This window comes from Halichoerus grypus, chromosome 12 (assembly GCF_964656455.1).
Source record: "Halichoerus grypus chromosome 12, mHalGry1.hap1.1, whole genome shotgun sequence".
Classification (NCBI taxonomy): domain Eukaryota; kingdom Metazoa; phylum Chordata; class Mammalia; order Carnivora; family Phocidae; genus Halichoerus; species Halichoerus grypus.
The window spans coordinates 13,993,467-14,013,554 of record NC_135723.1 but is presented as its reverse complement, the minus strand read 5'-3'; the positions used below and the strand labels follow the sequence as shown (position 1 = coordinate 14,013,554).

The window sequence follows — 20,088 nt, the reverse complement described above, 5'->3', positions numbered from 1 at the left end:
AGAAAGAAGGTTCAAATGATACATAAACAAAAAATACTTACTTCCCACAAATGAAACACTGAATATGTTCATCAAAAGTGGCTTATGTTGTTTCTGAAAAATAAATCACTAGACAGATAGATAGACATAAAATGACCAAGAATAAGTTTCACTTTATGAACTATTTTACTTATACTCTAGGGTAAAATAAGCACATAATTACATTAATATTATCTTGAACCAAAATATTTATTATAAGAGCAAACAAGAGATGAAAGTATAAAATAAGTTACAACAAATCTCTAATCTTAAATTTTGAATTAGAAATATCAGTGCGAACTCAGGATTTTTCTCCCTTAAAAATTTTTTTTCTAGTTTTGACCTCTGAAACAATGTATAATTAGTGCTTCTACGTACCATTCTCCTCTAAACAGAACCTAGAGCTGTTGTAGGAAATGTACAGGAATATTCTGGAACATCTTGGCACAAAAAACAAGGAAGCTACCCTTAAAGGCTAATGGATCGTGTCAAAAGTACATACAGCCAGCTTGATGGGCTCCCACCACAAAAGATGTGACAATTTGAGCATCAATGAGAATAATGATTGCAATTGTTTAAAACTCACTAAAAATATAAAATTCTATGAGTTATTAGTGATATTAAAGAAAGAATAAAAAAAGAAATAAAGTATAACTCATTGCACAATATCGGAGGTTACTAGGGCACAAAATCATTTTGAAAATTGATAACAAAAGGAAAAGAACAGCATTTCTCTTGTCTTTGCAGTATGAACTGCGTTGCAGAGGAATCAAATATCTTCAGTGGATGGGGCATGCTCTGGTCTGTACAAAAACTGCTAATAAGTGCAGGGTGCCTGGGTGGCTCAGTCGTTAAGCGTCTGCCTTAGGCTCAGGTCATGGTCCCAGAGTCCTGGGATCGAGCCCCGCATCGGGCTCCGGAAGCCTGCTTCTCCCTCTCCCACTTACCCTGCTTGTGTTCCCTCTCTCGCTGTGTCTCTCTGTCAAATAAATAAATAAAATCCTAAAAAAAAAAAACAAAAACTGCTAATAAGTGCAGAAGGAGTCCCAGAATTCGAAAAAGCACCATTTTACAACTTCTAAAACAACTTCAGACAATTTTCATCAATGGGCTATAAAACTGCTAGATGATATGTCGATGGAAATTTTTATAATGAAGGAAACGGAGTGTCAGGACCTGAACCATGAACCCAAGTATCTCTTAAAAGTGAGACAACCAGCCTTGAAATGCCTTCTAATAAGATGCAGCGTGAAATGACAGCACCATCCGCGATGAAATTTGAGCCTGAATATAAGTAACCCTCCAGATCCAACTCCCGGTCTATAGGAAATACAAGAGAAACAAGTTAAATCATATCAGGAGAGAACAGTCGGCAAAATTCAGAACATGGAACGGACTCACTTTTTTTCAACATTTGAAGCAAAAAAAGAAAAAAAATTAAAATGAAAGAATTTTTTTTAAAACATTTTATTTATTATTTGACAGAGAGAGACACAGTGAGAGAGGGAACATAAGCAGGGGGAGTGGGGGAGGGAGAAGCAGGTTTCCCAACCCCGATGAGGGGCTGGATCCCAGGACCCTGGGATCGCAATCTGAGCCAAAGGCAGATGCCTAACGACTAAGCCACACAGACGACCCGAGAGAATGTTTTATAATAAGAACTTAATGACAAACTTAGCGATATAAGAAAATACAAATAATGAACCTTATTTGAATCTTCAATAAACCAAACCAACAGTAAAAAAACTTTTTGGACAAAATATCAATTTTGAAGTTTGAATATGGGCTGAATATTACAATATTAAATATTAAACATTATTTATATTATTATAAACATTATTATATTATTTTAATATTGATATTAAACACTATTAAACAATTAATAGTATTAAGTAGGAATATAACTGGCTTTTATGATGTAAGAAAATGTCCTATATTTTTTTTAATTCACACTGAAATGTTTAGGGGTAAAAGAACATGACATCAGATTTGCTTTAGAATACTTTCCCCAAGAAAGCAAAGTCTGGTAATGTAGAGGGTTGTTGGGGCCGATGGTAGTTACAGAGGTTCCTGGTACTCTTTCAGGTATTCTGGAATTTTTCCTAATAAAAGTAACAAAAGAGACTGATGTGTCTCATAGCAAAGCACCAAATTTGAAGAATAAAAAGGAAAACTTTTCAAGTAGTTATGCATGTGAAGCTGGAACCTACAAAGTTTTTTTTCCTCTGATAAATTGAACAGCAGAAAATCGTGGAGAAACATCTATAAGGTTGCAGAAAACTTAATGTAACCTGAGACCCCTTTACTCAACCAGGAATTTATTTACAATTAAGGCTACGGAGAAAATGCTTTTAAATATGCACTCACTCAGGATTGTAATAGCCTAAAAATCCTGTTTGGAAAAATAATCCAGTCTACTTCAAGATTAATCAAGGTCAGGAATCTATGAACGGGGAATTTGTGTTATGGGAGAACTGGCGAGCAAAAACATGAGTCCAGTCAATCATGAGATAATTCAAAATAATTGTGCTAATTATTTTTATAAAACATGACATAGTTTTAAAAATTCATGATAGAGAGCCCAATGTCCTCTAATATCCCTTTATCTATTTTCTTTTATAGTATTTATCATAATTATTTATAAGTTTATTTTATTAAGATCTGATTCCAATCATGAGTCTACAACCTGGTTAAGAGCAGGGGTCACTTTTCAAAAGTGCGTTTAATTTTCATCACAGTGGGCTCCCAACATCTAACATAATGCCCCCCCACATAATAGGAATTTAAGAATTTTTTGAATAAAAAATTAAACAATAATTTGCAATTATTCATTAAGGCAAAATCCCCAAAGATGACTATAACATCTTAGAGTTGGGGCAGTTTTACTTTTAGCAGCTGTATTGAGCTATAATTGAAGTACAACAAGCTACCATATTTAAAGTGTACCATGTGATACATTTTGACATACGAACCACGATTGTATCCCATGGAACAATCACCAGAGTCAAGGTGGTAAACATATCCATCATCCCCAAATGTTTTCTTGGGACCCTTTTAATTCCTCCTTGCTCTTCCTCATTCTGTTCCCTGCCCCATGTACAGGTCAGAAGTTACCAAGTAGCACATTTTAAATATGGCAGTTTGTTGTGTTATCAATTAAACCCTTATCTGCTGTCTGTTGCTATACACTAGTTTGCATTATCTAGAATTTTAGATATTCAATCATACAGTATGATTTTTTGTACTTTTTTTTTTTTTTTTTGGTCTGGCATCTTCTACTCAGGATAATTATTATTATTATTATTTTTAAAGATTTCATTTATTTATTTGAGAGAGAGAATGAGAGAGAGAGAGAGCACATGAGAGGTGGGAGAGTCAGAGGGAGAAGCAGACTCCCCGCTGAGCAGAGAGCCTGATGCGGGGCTCGATCCCGGGACTCCAGGATCACGACCCGAGCCGAAGGCAGTCGCTTAACCAACTGAGCCACCCAGGCGCCCCTCAGGATAATTATTTTGAGATTTATTCATGTTGTCATGTATATCAACAGTTCGATTCTTTTTTATTCCTGAGTAGCATTTCATTGTATAGAATATACACAATTTATCCATTCATCTACCGATGAACACTTGGATTGTTTTCAGTTTTGGGTTACTACAAATAGAGGTGCTATGAACATTTGTGTACAAGTCATAGAATGGACATATGCTTTCCTTTTTCGTAGATAAACACCCAGCAGTGGAAAGCCTGCACCATGTGATAGATCTGTTTTAAAATTTTTAAGCTATCCAAACTTTTATAAAGTGGTTGTTCCGTTTTATATTCCTGCCAGCAGTGTAGGGGAGTTCCAGTGCCTCCATGTCTTTGCCCTACCTTGGTATGGTTCAAGCCATTCCAGTTAGGAGCATAGTAGCATCTCATTGTGGCTTCAGTTTGTATTTCCCTAGTGAATCATGGATATCTTTTCATGCCTTTATTGGCCATCTGTAGATACTGTTTGGTGGAGTGTCTGTTCAAATCTTTTGCCCTTTTTATTACTGAGTTTTATTGAGTTTTGAGAGTGATTCATATATTCTGGAAGCAAGTGCTTTATCAGATATGTGACTTGCTGATATTTTCTTCCATTCTGTTGTTTGTCTTTTCATTCTCTTTACAGTGTCTTTTGAGAAAAGTAGCATTTTTAATTTTGATGAAGTCCAGTTTATCATGTTGATCTGTTTTTTAAACTGTGTTTTTGGTTTCATATTAAGAAATCTTTGCCTAACCCAAGATCGCAGAGGTTTTTCTTCTATTTCTCCTAGGTATCTTAATGGTTTCAGGTTTAACATTAGGTCTCTGATCCACTTTGAGTCACATTTTTTTCTATTGCATAAGGTACAGCTCAAAATTCATTTATTTTTTACGTGGAGCTATCCAGTTGTTCCAGCACCATGTGTTGAGATTACGCTATGAATTGCTTTTGCATTTTTATGAAAACTCAGTTGTCCATACATATGCGAGTCTACTTCTGGATGCTCTAATCTGTTCCATTCCTCTCTCTGCCTGTCTTGATGGCAGTATCTACAGTGCACTGTTTTGATAATAAGTCTTAATGTCAGCTAGTGTTGGTCCTCCAACTTCTTCTTCTCTTTCAAAGTTGTTTTGGCTCTTTCAGATACTTGACCATTCATATGAGTTTTAGAATCAGTTTGCCAATCGCTACAAGAAATTCTGCTCTGCTTTTGGTGGTTACTACATTGACTCTATAGATCAATTTTGGAAGAACTGATATCTTTACAATATCGAGCCTTCCAACGTATGAGCATAATAAATCTCTCATTTAGGTAGGTCTTTACCTTCTCTCAAACAATGTTGGATAGTTTCCAGGGTACAGGTCTTTCACATCTTTTGCCAGATTTATCCCTACAGAATTTCCTATTTGAACGCTACTGTTTCTTTTTTTTTTTTTTAATTTATTTTTTGACAGAGAGAGAGACAGTGAGAGAGGGAACACAAGCAGGGGGAGTGGGAGAGGGAGAAGCAGGCTCCCCGCCAAGCAGGGAGCCCGATGCGGGGCTCGATCCCAGGACCCTGGGATCATGACCTGAGCTGAAGGCAGACGCTTAATGACTGAGCCACCCAGGCGCCCCTGAACACTATTGTTTCTTAATTTCAACTTCTGATGTCTTCTTGCTAGTATTTAGAGTTACAACTGATTATTGTATATTGCTCTTGAATCTGGCAACCTTTCTAACCTCACTTAACAGTTCTAGTAGATTTGGGGGGGTAGATTTCATTAGCTTTTCTACATCAAGTTTTAAAAGGATAGTTTTAGGGATGCCTAAGTGGCTCAGTCGTTAAGCGTCTGCCTTTGGCTCAGGTCATGATCCCAGGGTCCTGGGATCAAGTCCTGCATCGAGGTCCTTGCTCAGCGAGGAGCCTGCTTCTCCCTCTGCCTGCCGCTTCCCCCACTTGTGCTCTCTCTCTCTGTCTCTGGCAAATAAATAAATAATAAAATCTTCAAAAAAAAAAAAGGATAATTTTAATATAATAGTAGTATAAGTATGCTAATTTTCCTTATCTTTCATGGGAATGGGGAGGAGATAGGACTAGAGACAACTATTCTGAGCTCTTTTTCTGTAAACAAAGCAGGGAAATGGGGGTGATACCTGAAAGAGATTCTGGGGGCAGGTGCTTTAAGAGATAATCTAGTATGTTCTTTATGCTAATGGGAATAATCTGCTGGAGACAGTAGTTTTACTAATGCAGGAGAGAGGGGAAAACTGTAAGGACAAAATCCTAGAGTAACTGAGAGGAAATGAGATCTTATGCACAAGTGGCAGGGTTCTTATTCAGGAGCAAGGACAGGTCAACCATTGTAGCATGAGGGAAGAGAGAGCATTCCCTAAAAATGCATGCAGATTGGCAGTTTCAGTGGCAGCAATGGGTGGACGTTCCCTGCTTCTGTGGCTTTGGTGAAAGCAGAAGGAAGGTTGTCCTGGAGAGGAAGGAGGGCCCCAGGAGTGCTACAGGTTTAAGGAGGGAGAAGAAAATGTGGAATTGTCACGTGGAAAGTGAGAAGGAACTTGACCAGGAAAATGGAGTTGGACTGAAAGCAGCACTAAAGGCCCCTTTGAGGTAAATGTGCTTGAAGTTAGACCAGTGCACATGACTCTGTGTCCCACTCCTCCTGCATTCTTCTGCACGTGTGCAAGAACAGAGTCCAGGAAGTGTTGTATTGAACATGGGTTGGGTTTTGCTGTTAGTATGACAGGTGTAGAGGAGAGCTGAGATTGTGGTCAATGCAATGCCCTCTCTGCTCACCAGCAGTAGGGGTCTTGGGTTCAGTTGGACCATCAAAGTCATGAGACCCAATGGGCTTCACCTGGGTGTAAGAAAGAACAAGTGATGGGCAATACAACATGCAAAGTGATAGCATAGAAGATGTGTGTGACTCTTCTATGAACACCATGATTTCCCAGTCATTCTGCCTTTGGGAGGTACCTAGTCACCAGATGACATCAGCTCGGGGAAGCCATGGGCTCGGGATCTCCCCAGCTTTTCTACCTAGCTGGCCACGAAGCCCCTTCAGGAGCAAGCTCTCAATTTACAGCTCCCAAGTGCTTGGTCTGGTGCCTAGTCCTCAACCAGATTTTCATTCTTCAATCTGGCATAAGATGAACTCCTAACAATTCCTTGTGTTAAAGTTGCAAATAGACTCAACCACTAGTCAAATTCTCTGTCTGTGAGGCTAGAGGAACATTCACAGAACCAGCTGGTAATCCTTTCCTTCCAACAAGAAAATGCTTATAATTATGAACCATGAAATTTAAGCTTTTTGAGGAGGGAATGACATCAAGGACAATAAAGGTCAGTGGCTTTGGGTCCCAGTGGGGTCAAAGAAATGATAGAACTCAGGTGAATTCTATATACATGGAGCATGGCATGAGACTGGGATAAGTGGAGTTGAGACTGTGGAGGTGTGCAGTTGTTGGGGGGCTCTGGGTATGTCTAGAGCAGGTGGCTGACATGGGTGGGGGTAAGAGCTCTGAGGATGAGCAGCTCAAGGGCTAAAGTACTGGAAGGGTCATCTACTGGTGGGTAAACAATATAGATTAAAGTAGATTAAAATGTTGGGGCGCCTGGGTGGCTCAGTCGTTAAGCATCTGCCTTCGGTTCAGGTCGTGATCTCAGGGTCCTGGGATCGAGCCCCGCATTGGGCTCCCTGCTCGCCGGGAAGCCTGCTTCTCCCTCTCCCACTCCCCCTGCTTGTGTTCCCTCTCTCGCTGTGTCTCTTTCTGTCAAACAAATAAAATCTTTAAAAATAAATAAATAAATAAAGTAGATTAAAATGCTATATTTTTAACCACTTGGGTTTGACTGTGGCTTCTAGAAACAACTCAAGAAGACTGCCAATACGATGGGTATTTAATAAGATTTATCATTTTGTTTTGTTGCCTTTAGAATAATCCGTTCCTTTAAATGTGATTTTTGTGTTTTAAGCTCCATACTCATCTTATTGCCAGATCAACTTTCCTCTTCACCCTGGGCCCAACCAAAGGCCAATCTTCACTGGACTCTTTCTTGCTCTCAGCATCCCTTCTTCCGGTAAATCCCACCATTGCTGGCTCCTTAGTGTCCCCACCAACAGCATCTGTAAATGTGAATTCATTCACTAATGTGATGTGTGAAACAAAACAAGCACTTTGCAGGGTTTTATTGATGTGCTTCTCATTTCTATTTCTATTTATGTCCTCAAATTTCTGTATGCTGCAATAAACACGACTACCTCCGTTCTTCTCTAAGGCCAAGATGACCACCCATTCTTTTTATGTTGTTTTATAACTTCTAAGTGTTCTTTCTCTTTTAGGAACAGTGTTTCCAAAAATCAACACCGTCCCTTAAAGTCCAAGTCATATGCACTATATTCTGTAGGCGCAAAGAAAGAAAGTGGAAGAGGGAATTAAATTTGTAAGAATGTCCAGGCACTGGGACAGGCATTTATGAATGTTCTCTTTTAAAACTCTGTACACCCAGGGCGCCTGGGTGGCTCAGTTGGTTAAGCGCTCGACTCTTGATTGGCTCAGGTTGTGATTTCAGGGTCCTGGGGGCGAGCCCTGGGTCCAGCTCCGCGCTCACCATGGATTCTCTCTCTCCCTCTCCTTCTGTCCCTCCTGCTGCATGCGTGCGCTCTCCCTCTCAAATACATAAATGAATCTTTAAAAATAAATAAATAAATAAAACTCCATACAACCATCAGGTCAGCTGAAGTCAGCCTGTCCTTTGACATGTAGATAAAATTGATGCAAAAGTCCCTTGTCATGCATTGCTCAGGGATTCAGGAAAGAGCAGTGGATTCTCAGGGGTTGCTGTAGTAGACTTTTTTTTTCTTTTTTTAACTGCCCCTCTTTCCACCCAGCATTCATTCTCCTTTTCCTACAGCTCCTCATTGCTGTTTGTGGATTCACACGTGTTCAGGGCTCCTGATTCTGTCTCCAGCGGAAAACCACCACAGTGGGTAACACCTCTTAGGCGAAGCCGTCCAGTGTGTTCTGCCACCAAGGGCTGGGTGTGTGGCCTAGTCTGGTCTAATCAGAGAGAATCTCTGGGCTTTTGTTTGGATATCTGAACCAGAAGGCCTGTCTTGTGTTCCAGATGATACGGCTAATGATGTGGTGTGAGGTCTGGGGCAGTTACAGCCCTCGCTATCCTGGGAGAAGCCAGTCTCAGCCAAAGGGATGCTCAGATTGAAAGGGAGTCAAGAGCCTCAGGGAGAGATGTAGCTCTCCTGAAGTTATAAACCATGAGATCAAGCCAGACCTGAAGCTTACCCACTCTGAACTTTCTAGTTTGGTGAGCCACCAAATTCCCTTTGTTACTCAAGAAAGTCAGTCTAGTTTTGCATTTCTTGCATGATAACAGATCGTAGTTTACATGCTGTCACTCATTCAGGCTCTGCCTGAACTCATGACAACTCACTTCCCATGGTTCTTTGGTCTGCTCAGATGTGGCATTAAGCTCTTCATTCTCCCGAAAAAAAAAGAAAATCTCTCACACAAGGGTTTGTGTGCATAGCAGAGTTTGCTGCAGGTTTGGGAATCAGAGTATATGCAGTGCAGGGAAAAACAGCAGTGGCAACAACATATTAAAGAAAATATTGAATGTTAGCTATTCTTGCTCGTAAGAGTCTCTCTGATTCACCTCATGGGGTATGATGGGGAATTTCTCACCCACTCCCACGCTCTCAGGCTCCTTGCCCTTCCTTTCTGTTCTTCCTGACCTATAATTTAATTTTATTTAGCTCTGTCTATGTTATCTTGTTTTCTTCTACCTTGCCCTTAGACATTCCTGGCTAAGCAGTTCATCAAATATTTTCCTGAAGAAATAAAATTCCCTCCCTAAAAGGATAATCCTTTTAGAATTTGGAATAGTGGGGCTAGATGATTACGCTATTATACACATTAGGTTCTGTTTCATGAGTGTCATTTTTTTTTCTTTTTTGGTTTAGTACTTCAACTATAGTTTTATAATCAAATGGCTGTTTCAGAAGCATACATTGTATTTTTTATGCTCTGCATGGATCTGTCTATTTGACCTGGGGATTTGGCAGATACAAAATGTTGTAACTGGAAAGGGTATTAAAAGCCCAACACCTTTGTTCAGGCACAATGCAGTAAAGGCGTGAGTGGTAGAGATGGTAGAGGAACCAGACAGTTCTGTTCCTTTGGGCTCGACTTTGAGGCATGTGACAGTCACTAGGGACACTCCTGAATTACTGAACAAACGGTTGATACTGATCACACATTTGATTCGGCATAAAACTTTTAAAGACTCTACTTTAATGATTTTTACAACACTCCCGTCCAGGAGATATTGCATATCTCAGTTCACCCATATATAAAATTATTGTTTTGGGTGGGTTCATCTCTAAGAAACTTTGCATCCATAAAAGTCAAAATACTGCAATCAGTGTCCTCATTTGTAAAATCAAGATAAAAAAAAAATCTGCCTTCTAGGGCCGATGTGAGGATGAAATGTGTTTATATGTATATGTATATGTATACGTGTGTGTGTGTGTGTGTGTGTGTGTGTGTGTGTACGGAGTGCTTAGGAGAGTATGTGGCATATAGTCAATACTCTAGTATGTCTATAGTTCTCAAACGTTTTGGTCTTAGGATCTCTTTACACTATAATGAAATTATTTAGCACCCGAAAATGCTTCTGTGTTGTGGGTTAAATTTATCAATATTTACTACATTAGAAATCAAAACCAAGAAGCCTTTAATAATATTTATGAAGTCATTTAAAGTAGTTATATAATAACATAATTTTTACATGAAAAATAACCATATTTCCCCCCAAACAAAATAATTAGTTAGAAAGTGACACTGTTCTACATTTTTGCAAATCTTGGTAATGTCTGACTTACTAGAAGATACTTGGAACCATACCTGCTTCTGCATTCAATCTGCTCTGAAATCACACGTCAGGAAGCTTTGGGAAAGTCCGTTATACTCTCCACAGAAACCGAAAGTGGAAAGAAAAATCTCATTTTAACATTATTTTGAACAAATTCTGACCTCATGGACCCCCTAAAAGGGTCTCAGGAACCCTCAGGAGTCCTCAAATTAAACTGTACCTTGAGAACCACTCCTGTATTTCCTGTTATTATTGTTACGATTACTGGTGCTAATGATGACAGAAAAAAAAAAAAGGATAGAAATTAATGTTCCAAAGTTAGAGCTGTGAATTGTGAAGTTCTCTTCATTAAGAACACTTGGTTCCATGCAGACACTCATTTAGAAACGCTTGTCTTTAAAAGACAGGAACGCGTTTAGGTCGAAGTGCTGTCAACCTATTGATATGAGGAATAAAAAGACAGTGGTATTTAGCTTTTTCAGGCATGTGGAACTATAGCCGTGAAATAAAGAGGGAAAAGTCTCCCCGGCGAACTGTAAGGAGACAGAGGCTGCGTCTATACCGCCGTGGAGAATTTTCAGGAGAAGTTACGTGTTAGCGTTTGGGCTCAGGCTCCAACGCCGCGGATGTTACGGTGAGACCCAGGAGCCTTCCAAAGCCTTTTTCCGAGGATGTGCAGGCCGAAGAAATATATTCTGGAAGAACAAAATGCCCTACCGTAACCACAGCACTTCATGAAAGGGGCAAATGGAAATTAAGGGACAATTGGCTACTTGTGCCGGCTTTTTCTGTTTGCAGCCAGGATATGGTCTCCTGGTAGAAAAGATGACGAAGTCTGAGGTGTGATCGTGCATTAGTATGTTCACAGGCCCAGAGTCAACAGGCTCTTGGACTCTCAGCTAGTCATTTGAAAGGTAAAATCTTGTCACTGTCTCTCGGGGGAAAAGCAGTACTCCCAGTTCACGTAGTAGATGAAAACTACATAACAGGTCCTCAAGGTCAATAGCACCTGGCTCAGCATTGCCAAGCCGCTCCCAAATCTGCAGTCCTGGGTCATGGTGTGCTAGCGTGTCCCTCCTCCCACTCTTCTCTTTTAAAAATAATCATTCTGCTTTGGGTCCTTTTCTTGTGCTCCATTTCCCTAGAAATGTGAAAGTGACAATGAACGATCCCAGGGTGCAGATTAGTTATAACTGTTCAGGGGCCTGTGGAAGTAAAATCTGGCTCATGTTGCTTAAGGAAACGAACTGATGGCAATTGAAAAGACCGTTCGAGAGAAATGATCTACAAAACTTGGAAGCATAGGCAAAAATGTGGTATTGAGGGGGTATTGCGAAGGGAGACAGTGACGGATCATTCCAGAAACTGATGGTGCCCAGTGAAATCCCAGAAAAAAACAGACCATGAAGAAAGAGGGCAGGAGACATGTCCAACAGTTGCGAACTGAAGACTGCAAGGAGCCTTGACTATATTCTATGTCCCCTGTCAAGCCGAGAAGCCTTGACTATATTCTATGCCCCCCGTACTGTCTCCTGTCCACCTGTTATCCAGTTCCTACATCAGCCTTGAAGTCATGTGACCGCAGCATGGTGGGCATACTCTAGGGAATGCTCTGCCATGATTCATATTTTAGGTAGAAGACTGAAGTCATGAGGACACATAAAAAGAATGGGGGGGGTGAGAGATCTGGGGGAAAATATAAACAAACGAGCTGGAGGGAGGGTGAGATTCATCTTTTCGAGACCAGCAAGCAGAAGAATGAAAAGCAAAGAGTAGTAGAGAAATGAGAAAATGAAACTGGAACAAAGGAATGAACAATACACATGAGAAAGAACAGATTTTAACAGAGAAAAAGAACAGGAATATAGAATTGAAGTAACCCCACGTGTTGTGATAGCATGAGTGGAAATGTACTAAGTCCAATCGGAGTTGATTCCTCTTGGTGACTTTTGTTGAAACTTTTGTTCTTTTGGTTCTTGGTGCCATGATGTGGTGCTCAGCGACATCATCTCTTCTCACCTTAAACATTGCCAAGGATTTCTTGAATGACAGAGATGACCAACACCTCCACTGTCTCTTGGTCCCCTGTGTAGCATTGGTCTCTCAGTATCCTTTGTGGTTTGAGGATTAAGAAATTAAGGGCATCCTATGCTGAGAAGCTGGGGACTTGGTCTGATTTGTGGTGATCGGTTGCTTCTTATATTCAAGATCATCAGCTTGAGAAAGGGCAGGTATGTCTAAGCTGTGAGGCAAGGAGAGAGCCTTGAAGGGTTGGGAAAAGCACCATATTTGGTGATGGGAAAAGCACCATATTTGGTGATGGGAAGGACGAATATTTCACTTAATCAATTTTCCTTGCTAAATTCTATTATGGAAGTAGGAGTGAAAATTAGTAGAGATACTTCTTGCCCTTCTCCATTGGTTTTTCATTGCTCTAACCTTCAAAGTGGTGGCCACCCACACTGATGGAGGAACAGGAGCTTTTGTGATGCTTTTCCCTTTGCCCTAAATAGAAGATTCCTTCTGTTTATATCATAGTCAAAATCCTTCCACCCATCTTCCTCCGTTCCCCAGCAGAATTCATCTTTCCTGCCCCTCTAGAGTCTTCCCATATGGGAAAACAATTAACATTTCCAGGGTACCTTACAAAGTATAACTCAATAGTTCTTACAAAATATATCTCCCCAAATTCTGACAGTACCATTGAGGGGTTAGAAGATGAGAAACTTGGGGTGCCTGGGTGGCTCAGTTGGTTAAATGTCTGACTTTCAGCTCAGGTCATGATCTCAGGGTCCTGGGATCGAGCCCCACATTGGGCTCCCTGCTCAGTGGGGACTCTGCTTCTCCCTCTCCCTGCTCTTGTGCTCTCGCTTGCTCTCTCTCTCTTCCTCTCAAATAAATAAATAAAATCTTAAAAAAAGAAAAAAAGAAGATGAGAAATTCAGGACACAGAGAAGTTGCCAGTTTCCTGAGGCCATGCCTAGTCAGAGGTAAGGGAAAGAGCAGATCCTAACCCAAGCCTGTATATCATGGTACCTAAAAATATAAGCATCTTTCACCAGAGAAAATAGAACAATCCTCTCAGATAAATCTTTTATGCATTCAGTTTATTTTTTTAAAAAGCAATCTATGCTGAATTTAAGTCATTTTTATGTGTCTGTGTTTCCCACTAGATTATAAACCTTTAAATGTCAGGAAGTAGGTCTTAATCAAGTCTCTGTTGTACCCAGAAAACCTATCAGGAGATCCTAACTCACAATAAATATGTAAGTTGTTAGTTGGATAATTCAAAACTACCTCTGTGTTTTTTACTGGTACATCCTTCTTGCCATTGCCATGCTAGACCTAGAAACCAGTCCCTCCCATTTTATTTGGGCAGGGGCTTAGGGTCCCAACCAAACTTTCATGCCAAAGGAGATGCCTTAATTCATGCCATCTAAAGACTCTTCATTATGAAGACTGGTTCTTAAGAGAATGGTTCTGATCATCAATTTTACCTTGGTTTCCTGGTAGGAAGATTTTAGTCAACTGAATAATCCCAGAACCACCAACTCATTTCAAATCAGTCTAATGCAAGGGTCAAGAACCTTGATTTTCTCTCAGAGGACCCTTCCCTGCTACTCTCTGGTCATGGGCAAGTTGTTGTTATATCTCTTAGACTCCTAGATTTTTCATCCAAAAAAGGGGGGGGATCATCATTCTTACCCTGAGGATTGTAGTGAAAATAAGTCTCAAACCAAAATGATGATCCCTATTGCCCTTCCTCAACCTGGTCTTCCTCTTGCTCCCCTTGCTTGGTGAGTGACCTCACTAGCTGCATGTTTGTGCAAACCAGAAAGAACCTCCCTCTCCTTCAAGTTCCCCTGTCAACCAGCCACCAGGTTCTGTGAATGGCATGTCTTGTCTTGAAATCGTCCCCTGCACGACCAGCACCACCCCCCATAGCTAAGTGGGCTCACCAAATCCACTTTTTCACCCACCTCTTCAACACACACTCCTAACTTTACACCATATAACCAGAGACATCGTTCAAAAATTTAAGTGTGAGGGGCGCCTGAATGGCTCAGTGGGTTAAGCATTTGCCTTTGGCTCAGGTCATGATCCCAGAGTCCTGGGATGGAGCCCCCATCCCCCGCCCCCAACAGGCTCCCCGCTCAGGGGGGAGTCTGCTTCTCCCTCTGCCCCTCCCCTGCTCATACTCTCTCCCTCTCTCACTCTCTTTCAAAGAAATAAAATCTTCTAAAAAATTTTAAGTGTGAGACTACATGCTTATTCTGAGAGCTCCTAGCTAAGGTAAAGGATCTTTGATACAATCTAAGAGACCAGGTGCGCTCTGTTCTTTCCCTCCAGCCTTGCGGTCTGTGCTTTCTTTGAGCTCCTCCAATTAGCCATACACCTCCCCACCTTTTGCACATTTCTGTTTTGGAGAATGTTTATCCCCATAATCCCTTTCCCCTTTTCTCCTACCATTTTCCAGTTCTAGTTGATTTCAAGTCAATTGCTCGGGGAAGTTTTGCTAATTTACCTTTGCTCACGTACACACCCAAGACTAGGTCAATTCCTTTGATATAGGTTCTCATATTACTCTTTTCCTTTCCTCTATAGCTTTAAGAATGGTTTAACATTTTACATTTCTGTGATTATTCCACAAATATCTGGCCAAACTACTCCAATATAAGACCCCTGAAGAACTATGTCAGTATTGCTGTACCTCCAGTGCTTAATACAGTACCTAGCACGTAGTACAGTCTCCAAAAATACTTGAATGAGTCTGTACTTTGTATATGGTAGCCATTACTCTGAATGTTACCAGACTCCCGAGTTTCTTAGAAGAGCTCCATCTTCAGATTCAGAGCAAGTTCAAACCATGGCCCTGTTCATCTCGAGCAGCTATCCTTTCCGTGTGTCTCGTCTGTAAAATGGGAATACGTGTACCTGCCTTCCCGAGTTGTCACGAGGATTTAGTGAGCTAATGTGGTGTCAAGTGTCTCACACCGTGCTTGGCAGGGGGCTCCAGCCGTAACCACCAGTAATGACTGTCATTAATATAGGCCAGATGGTCATGTAAATAACCCGAGTGCCGGCCTACAGTTGTCCCTTTGCCGACCCTGACCACTCCAACTCGCAGGGTGGGGCTTCCCGGGGGTCTGCGGCCTCACCCGGCAACCTGCCCCCTCCACGCCCCTCCGGGGGATCTCTGCGGGAGGTGGCGCCTGCGGCCCACACCCGGCCGGCGCCCCGAGGCTGCCGGGCGGCGGCGCAACCCCAAGCTGGGCTCCCGCGGGGGCGCGGGGGGCCCGGGCGGCGGGTGCCGGCCGCTCGGCGCGCCCCTCCTCCCAACTTTCCCTGGTCCCGCCACTCTCCGCGTCTGTGCGGGGTGCGCCCGCGCCAGCGATCGCATCGTCCCCCACTCCCACCTTACCGCCCCCGCCCCCCCGCGAGCCCGCAGGCCTCGTGCAAGTTTGGCCCGGCTCTTGCCGCTGCCCACCGCGGCCCGGGCCCGGCTGTCCCGGCTCGGCTGCCCCTGCCTCCCCTCCCCGGCAGAAACCCCCCGGTAGGTCTGTGCTTCCAGGGGCACGGACCGACCCGGTTTCCGCGGGAGTAGGGAGCTGTGCATTTTAATCATGTTAGGAGGACCTTTCCAGTCGTCAGTTCCCAGGAGGGCTATCCCGTTGGTGACGGTTTCATTCTGTTTGGGGATCTGACTTGAGAGAGAGAGAGAGAGAGAGAGAGAGAGAGAGAGAGAGAGAGAGTGTGTGTGTGTGTGTGTGTGTGTGTGTGTGTGTGTGTGTTTATCTTTACTTTGTGGGGCAACTCTTAATGAGAAGTCTATGAGACCTTAACCCTGCACTCTTTCCTGCTAAAGCTGTCTTTAGAAATGTTGGGAAAAAACGTTTTTCCTTACTTGAAGTCCCTTTTAATTAATTTTTGAGCGATGATATAATACAATGCTATAGTATACGTAATGGTATATAGTCTGTATTAAACCTTTCTCAAAACTTTTCTACCTCTCAAGCTTGATGTTCGTTTTGAACCTTGAAAATACCAGGAAGTTTTCCTGCCCAGTTTTTTTTTGACAAGTCAGAAAGAGTATGCCAACCGATGAACGTAAGTTTCAAGAGCGGACACGTGTAAACGTTAATAACTTCACAAAGGCACCAAACTAATAGTTATTCTGTGTGGCTTTGGATTCCAAAGGGCAACTGGGCAATGTCTGTCAGGTTGTGTAGGAAATCAGGTTGTGATCTCAATCCTGAAAGGGTTAAAAAGCTCATAGTTATGAGCACCCTTACAGTAGCTGACCCATAATCCATTAACAATCTATCCTCAAGTGTGTGGGATCAAATAGCTTAAATTAAATGAAAAAAAGTTGAAGTCTTTGTCAGCACCTTACATCAGTTTAGATGAGCTGCAAGTAAATCATTTCCTAACCTTTTAGAAATGAAAAGTTTAGTGACTACTATTTACACGCTTTGAATATTTTATATTTGAGTGGTCATCACAGTTTACACAAATGATTGTATATATCCACTTCCAATCAACAAATATCAGGGTATCTGTGTTCTGCGACGGTTAGCATTTCAAGCTTTTCTGTAAAGGTGATGTTATATAAAACTGCAAAGATGACTGCGTCTTGTCCAAAGGTCATTTAGAGAATCTGAAAATAAAATCATTAGGGACAGCTTCGCAGAAGTAGGGTGATGACTTATAATTGAAAAGAATTTATGTGGTGGTGTAGAAATCAAAGCCTCAATGATCACATGAAATAGTTAATTTTGTTTTGGTTTTTGTTTTAAACACTGGTTTCTAGAGCATTGAAAAAAAATCCTCAGAGGTTTGTTAAACCTTTAGCGGAAGATTACAGCCAATGTTTTGTCTTTGGTGAAGAGCTGTTTGTCTCACTTTATTTACTTGGTATTGGATATTTGTCAATGTCATTTCATATCTACAGAAAATTCTTACGCTCTATGGAGGTAGTGAATATGTGTGTGCGTGTCTGCCGGAGGTCACATGACGGTTTCATCCTATTTGGTGGAGCAGCTTGACTTTTTTTCCCCTTGCTTTTGGTGATGGTTGTGAGTGCACAAGTTGATTGACAGATGCATGCCAGAAACCCCCATTCTCCTTTTCAAAGACAACATACGATGGATTGCGATCTCTCAGCTCAGCAGGATACGGGGACCATGCAAGCTGTAATTGGTCAGGTATGGAGTCAGCCATTTCTCAACTCCCCCTTTTTTTTTCCACAAGGGTCTCACCATATGATTCACATAATTCATATTTACAGTACCATCTTTCTATCTGTATCTCCAGCGACCTGCCAGGGTAGGGCTGAAAGTGCGGGAGGCAAAAGGCACCCAGTAAATCTAGCCAGGGAACCTCAGCCTCAAACTTCCACGCGAGGCTTCACAACAAAAATTAAAACAACAACAGAGGAAAAAAAAAAAAAATCCAAGGGCAGATCTAATTTAGAATTTGGCCTGGATGTTTAAAAAAGAAAAAAAAATCTATGTCTCAGGATTTATTTTCTGTGGAGATGGTGAGCTCTGGAAGGAAGTGTGAGGAGAGAATAAAGTGCTATGTTTCCTAGGTAGTAGTTAAAATTGTTCTGTTCCATATTTTTATTTGGGCTGTATTCTCTCTGCCTCTCTCCCTCTCTGTGTGGAAAATGGAAATAGAGCAATACACGTGCCTTTACTTCTAACCCAGATAATGTGTGATTGAGCCTGGTAAATGTAGTAGTGGTCTTGGACGCTGCAGAGGGGCAGGCAGCAAATTAAACACCGCCACACTCTGAAGGGTCCAGGTGGTCTGCTCGGCTTCCTAATGCAATCCAGCACCAGAGCCATAATAAACAGCTCTATTTAGTGCCTCCTCCCTGGATCCAGGGAGGTGAACTGGTCTGGGGTTGCTGTGATGAAATGCCAGAAGAATCTCTCTCTGAGGCCTCACAAGCTGATTTTTAGAGCTTCGCTGTTCTGTCGTCTTTGTCTTCCAAATGGGTCAGTGAGTCTTGATCTTTCTGGTTCGGGCGCTTTCTGTGAAATCGGGACTTCATGTTTGTGTGTAAATGTTTTGCGTCGGAAGCTCAATCAGGAGAGGAAGGGGATTGTTGTATTTTCATTTGCCTTCCAATAACTGAATGGTAGTGCCCTGCTGCAAGGGAAGGGTGATTTTTCTATGCTGGGGGTGGGGTGAGGAAAATGAGAACATATGTGGCTTCTTTCTTTCTTTTCTCCTTCTGGTAATGTATTTTTGATCCAGTTTTTTTCTAAGTTATCCAGCCTTACTTATGAACTGTTACCTCATCAGTCTGAATGTGGTTACGAATATTGATAAACTCCTGAAAGTTTTTTTTTTTTTTTTTGCACACTTTCCAATCAAGACAAGCTGCCAAGGGGATGATGTGAAATTTGTTTGCTGTATGTTAATAGCATGGTGGAAAATATACCGATTTACTCTGTTTTCAACCAAATTATAGCAAAGCACTTTTGGGTTCTCAAGGCACATGGTTTATTAATACCAGCATGCTTCATAATGTATTTTTAGATGGGAAATGTCAGATACATAATACCATGTTTCCACAGGCTCACGCTATTTTAAAAGCAGTAGATACCTGCTTCGGTGGAACAATATTTTTTAAAAACTTCCAAGTTGGTTTTTGTTATACAGACAGATAAAAAGTGAAGTCTCTGGGCATACATTTGGCAGGAGAAAATATGTAAAGACTAATTTTATATACTGTTAATACCCACTTCAGTGTAGGTGTTCACTGATGAGCAAGTAAGTATATCAAATTTAACTAAAATAATCGTGGCATATAGGATTAAATAAATAACCTGTTAAAGACGACCTTTTCGTAGATAAATAAAACTCAGGCTTCTGCAGATATTACAGAGTAGAGGATATTAAATTAGTTGTTAATAAAAACAACAGATGAGGTAAATTAGATAAAAATATTTATCAAGCATATCTAAGAGTTTGCTAGGAATAATAAAACCTCTCATGGTCATACGTACTCTAACAGTTTTGTCCTGTTTAATAAAACTTTTCTCAGGTTGCAAACACGTTCTGTCACCCATATGTCATGGTATGGTCATAATCCTGTGCAAAATTACTGTATTTCAGTCCCAGAAAAGAAATAAGATTTCCTTTCATGTATATTTCCCTAGTTGGGAAAAGAACCTTGGTTTAAAAAAGAGAGATATTTCTAATCCATTAATCAATACTGTTTATTGGAAATAATTGCAAAGGTATATACTTTTAAAAGGTTCAACTATGTTCTTTAAAAAAGGAAACTGGGATACATTTTACAGATATCAGATTTAAGCTTCTAGTTTGTCAGGAGTTAAAATTGGTTGTTACTATTACATAACCTGGTATTTGGTACGTACTCTAATTTTTAGAGACTCAGTATGTCCAGGAATTATACATGTTAATGACTTGTCACAAATACTCTCTAAATCGTTGCATCAAAGTAGCCACGTGTTTTCTGAAGATTTCATTTCTCATAAATTATTTGCTTAAAAAAACCTCAGATACTTTTGTCAAGCTGGGAAATTATAAAAGCAGTTGTTCTGAAGGGTACACAAATTGCCTGTATTAAAAATGTACAAGCGGGCGCCTGGGTGGCTCAGTTGGTTAAGCGACTGCCTTCAGCTCAGGTCATGATCC

At 41.1% G+C, this 20,088-nt stretch overlaps 1 protein-coding gene across 3 annotated transcripts in view; it reads left to right on the top strand.

Moving 5' to 3' along the window:
• The first annotated feature begins 17,489 nt into the window (after window positions 1-17,489).
• Window positions 17,490-20,088, top strand: part of POU6F2 (POU class 6 homeobox 2) — a 466,268-nt gene continuing 463,669 nt past the window's right edge. For 2 of the 3 annotated variants that reach the window (XM_078059987.1, XM_036108955.2), the window contains exon 1: window positions 17,490-17,618. In XM_078059987.1, coding sequence (XP_077916113.1) covers window positions 17,514-17,618 — 105 coding nt within the window. In that variant the 5' untranslated portion in view covers window positions 17,490-17,513. Of the gene's footprint in view, window positions 17,619-18,213; window positions 18,417-20,088 lie in introns of those variants that run through there. The other variant, XM_078059988.1, reaches the window with a different exon arrangement.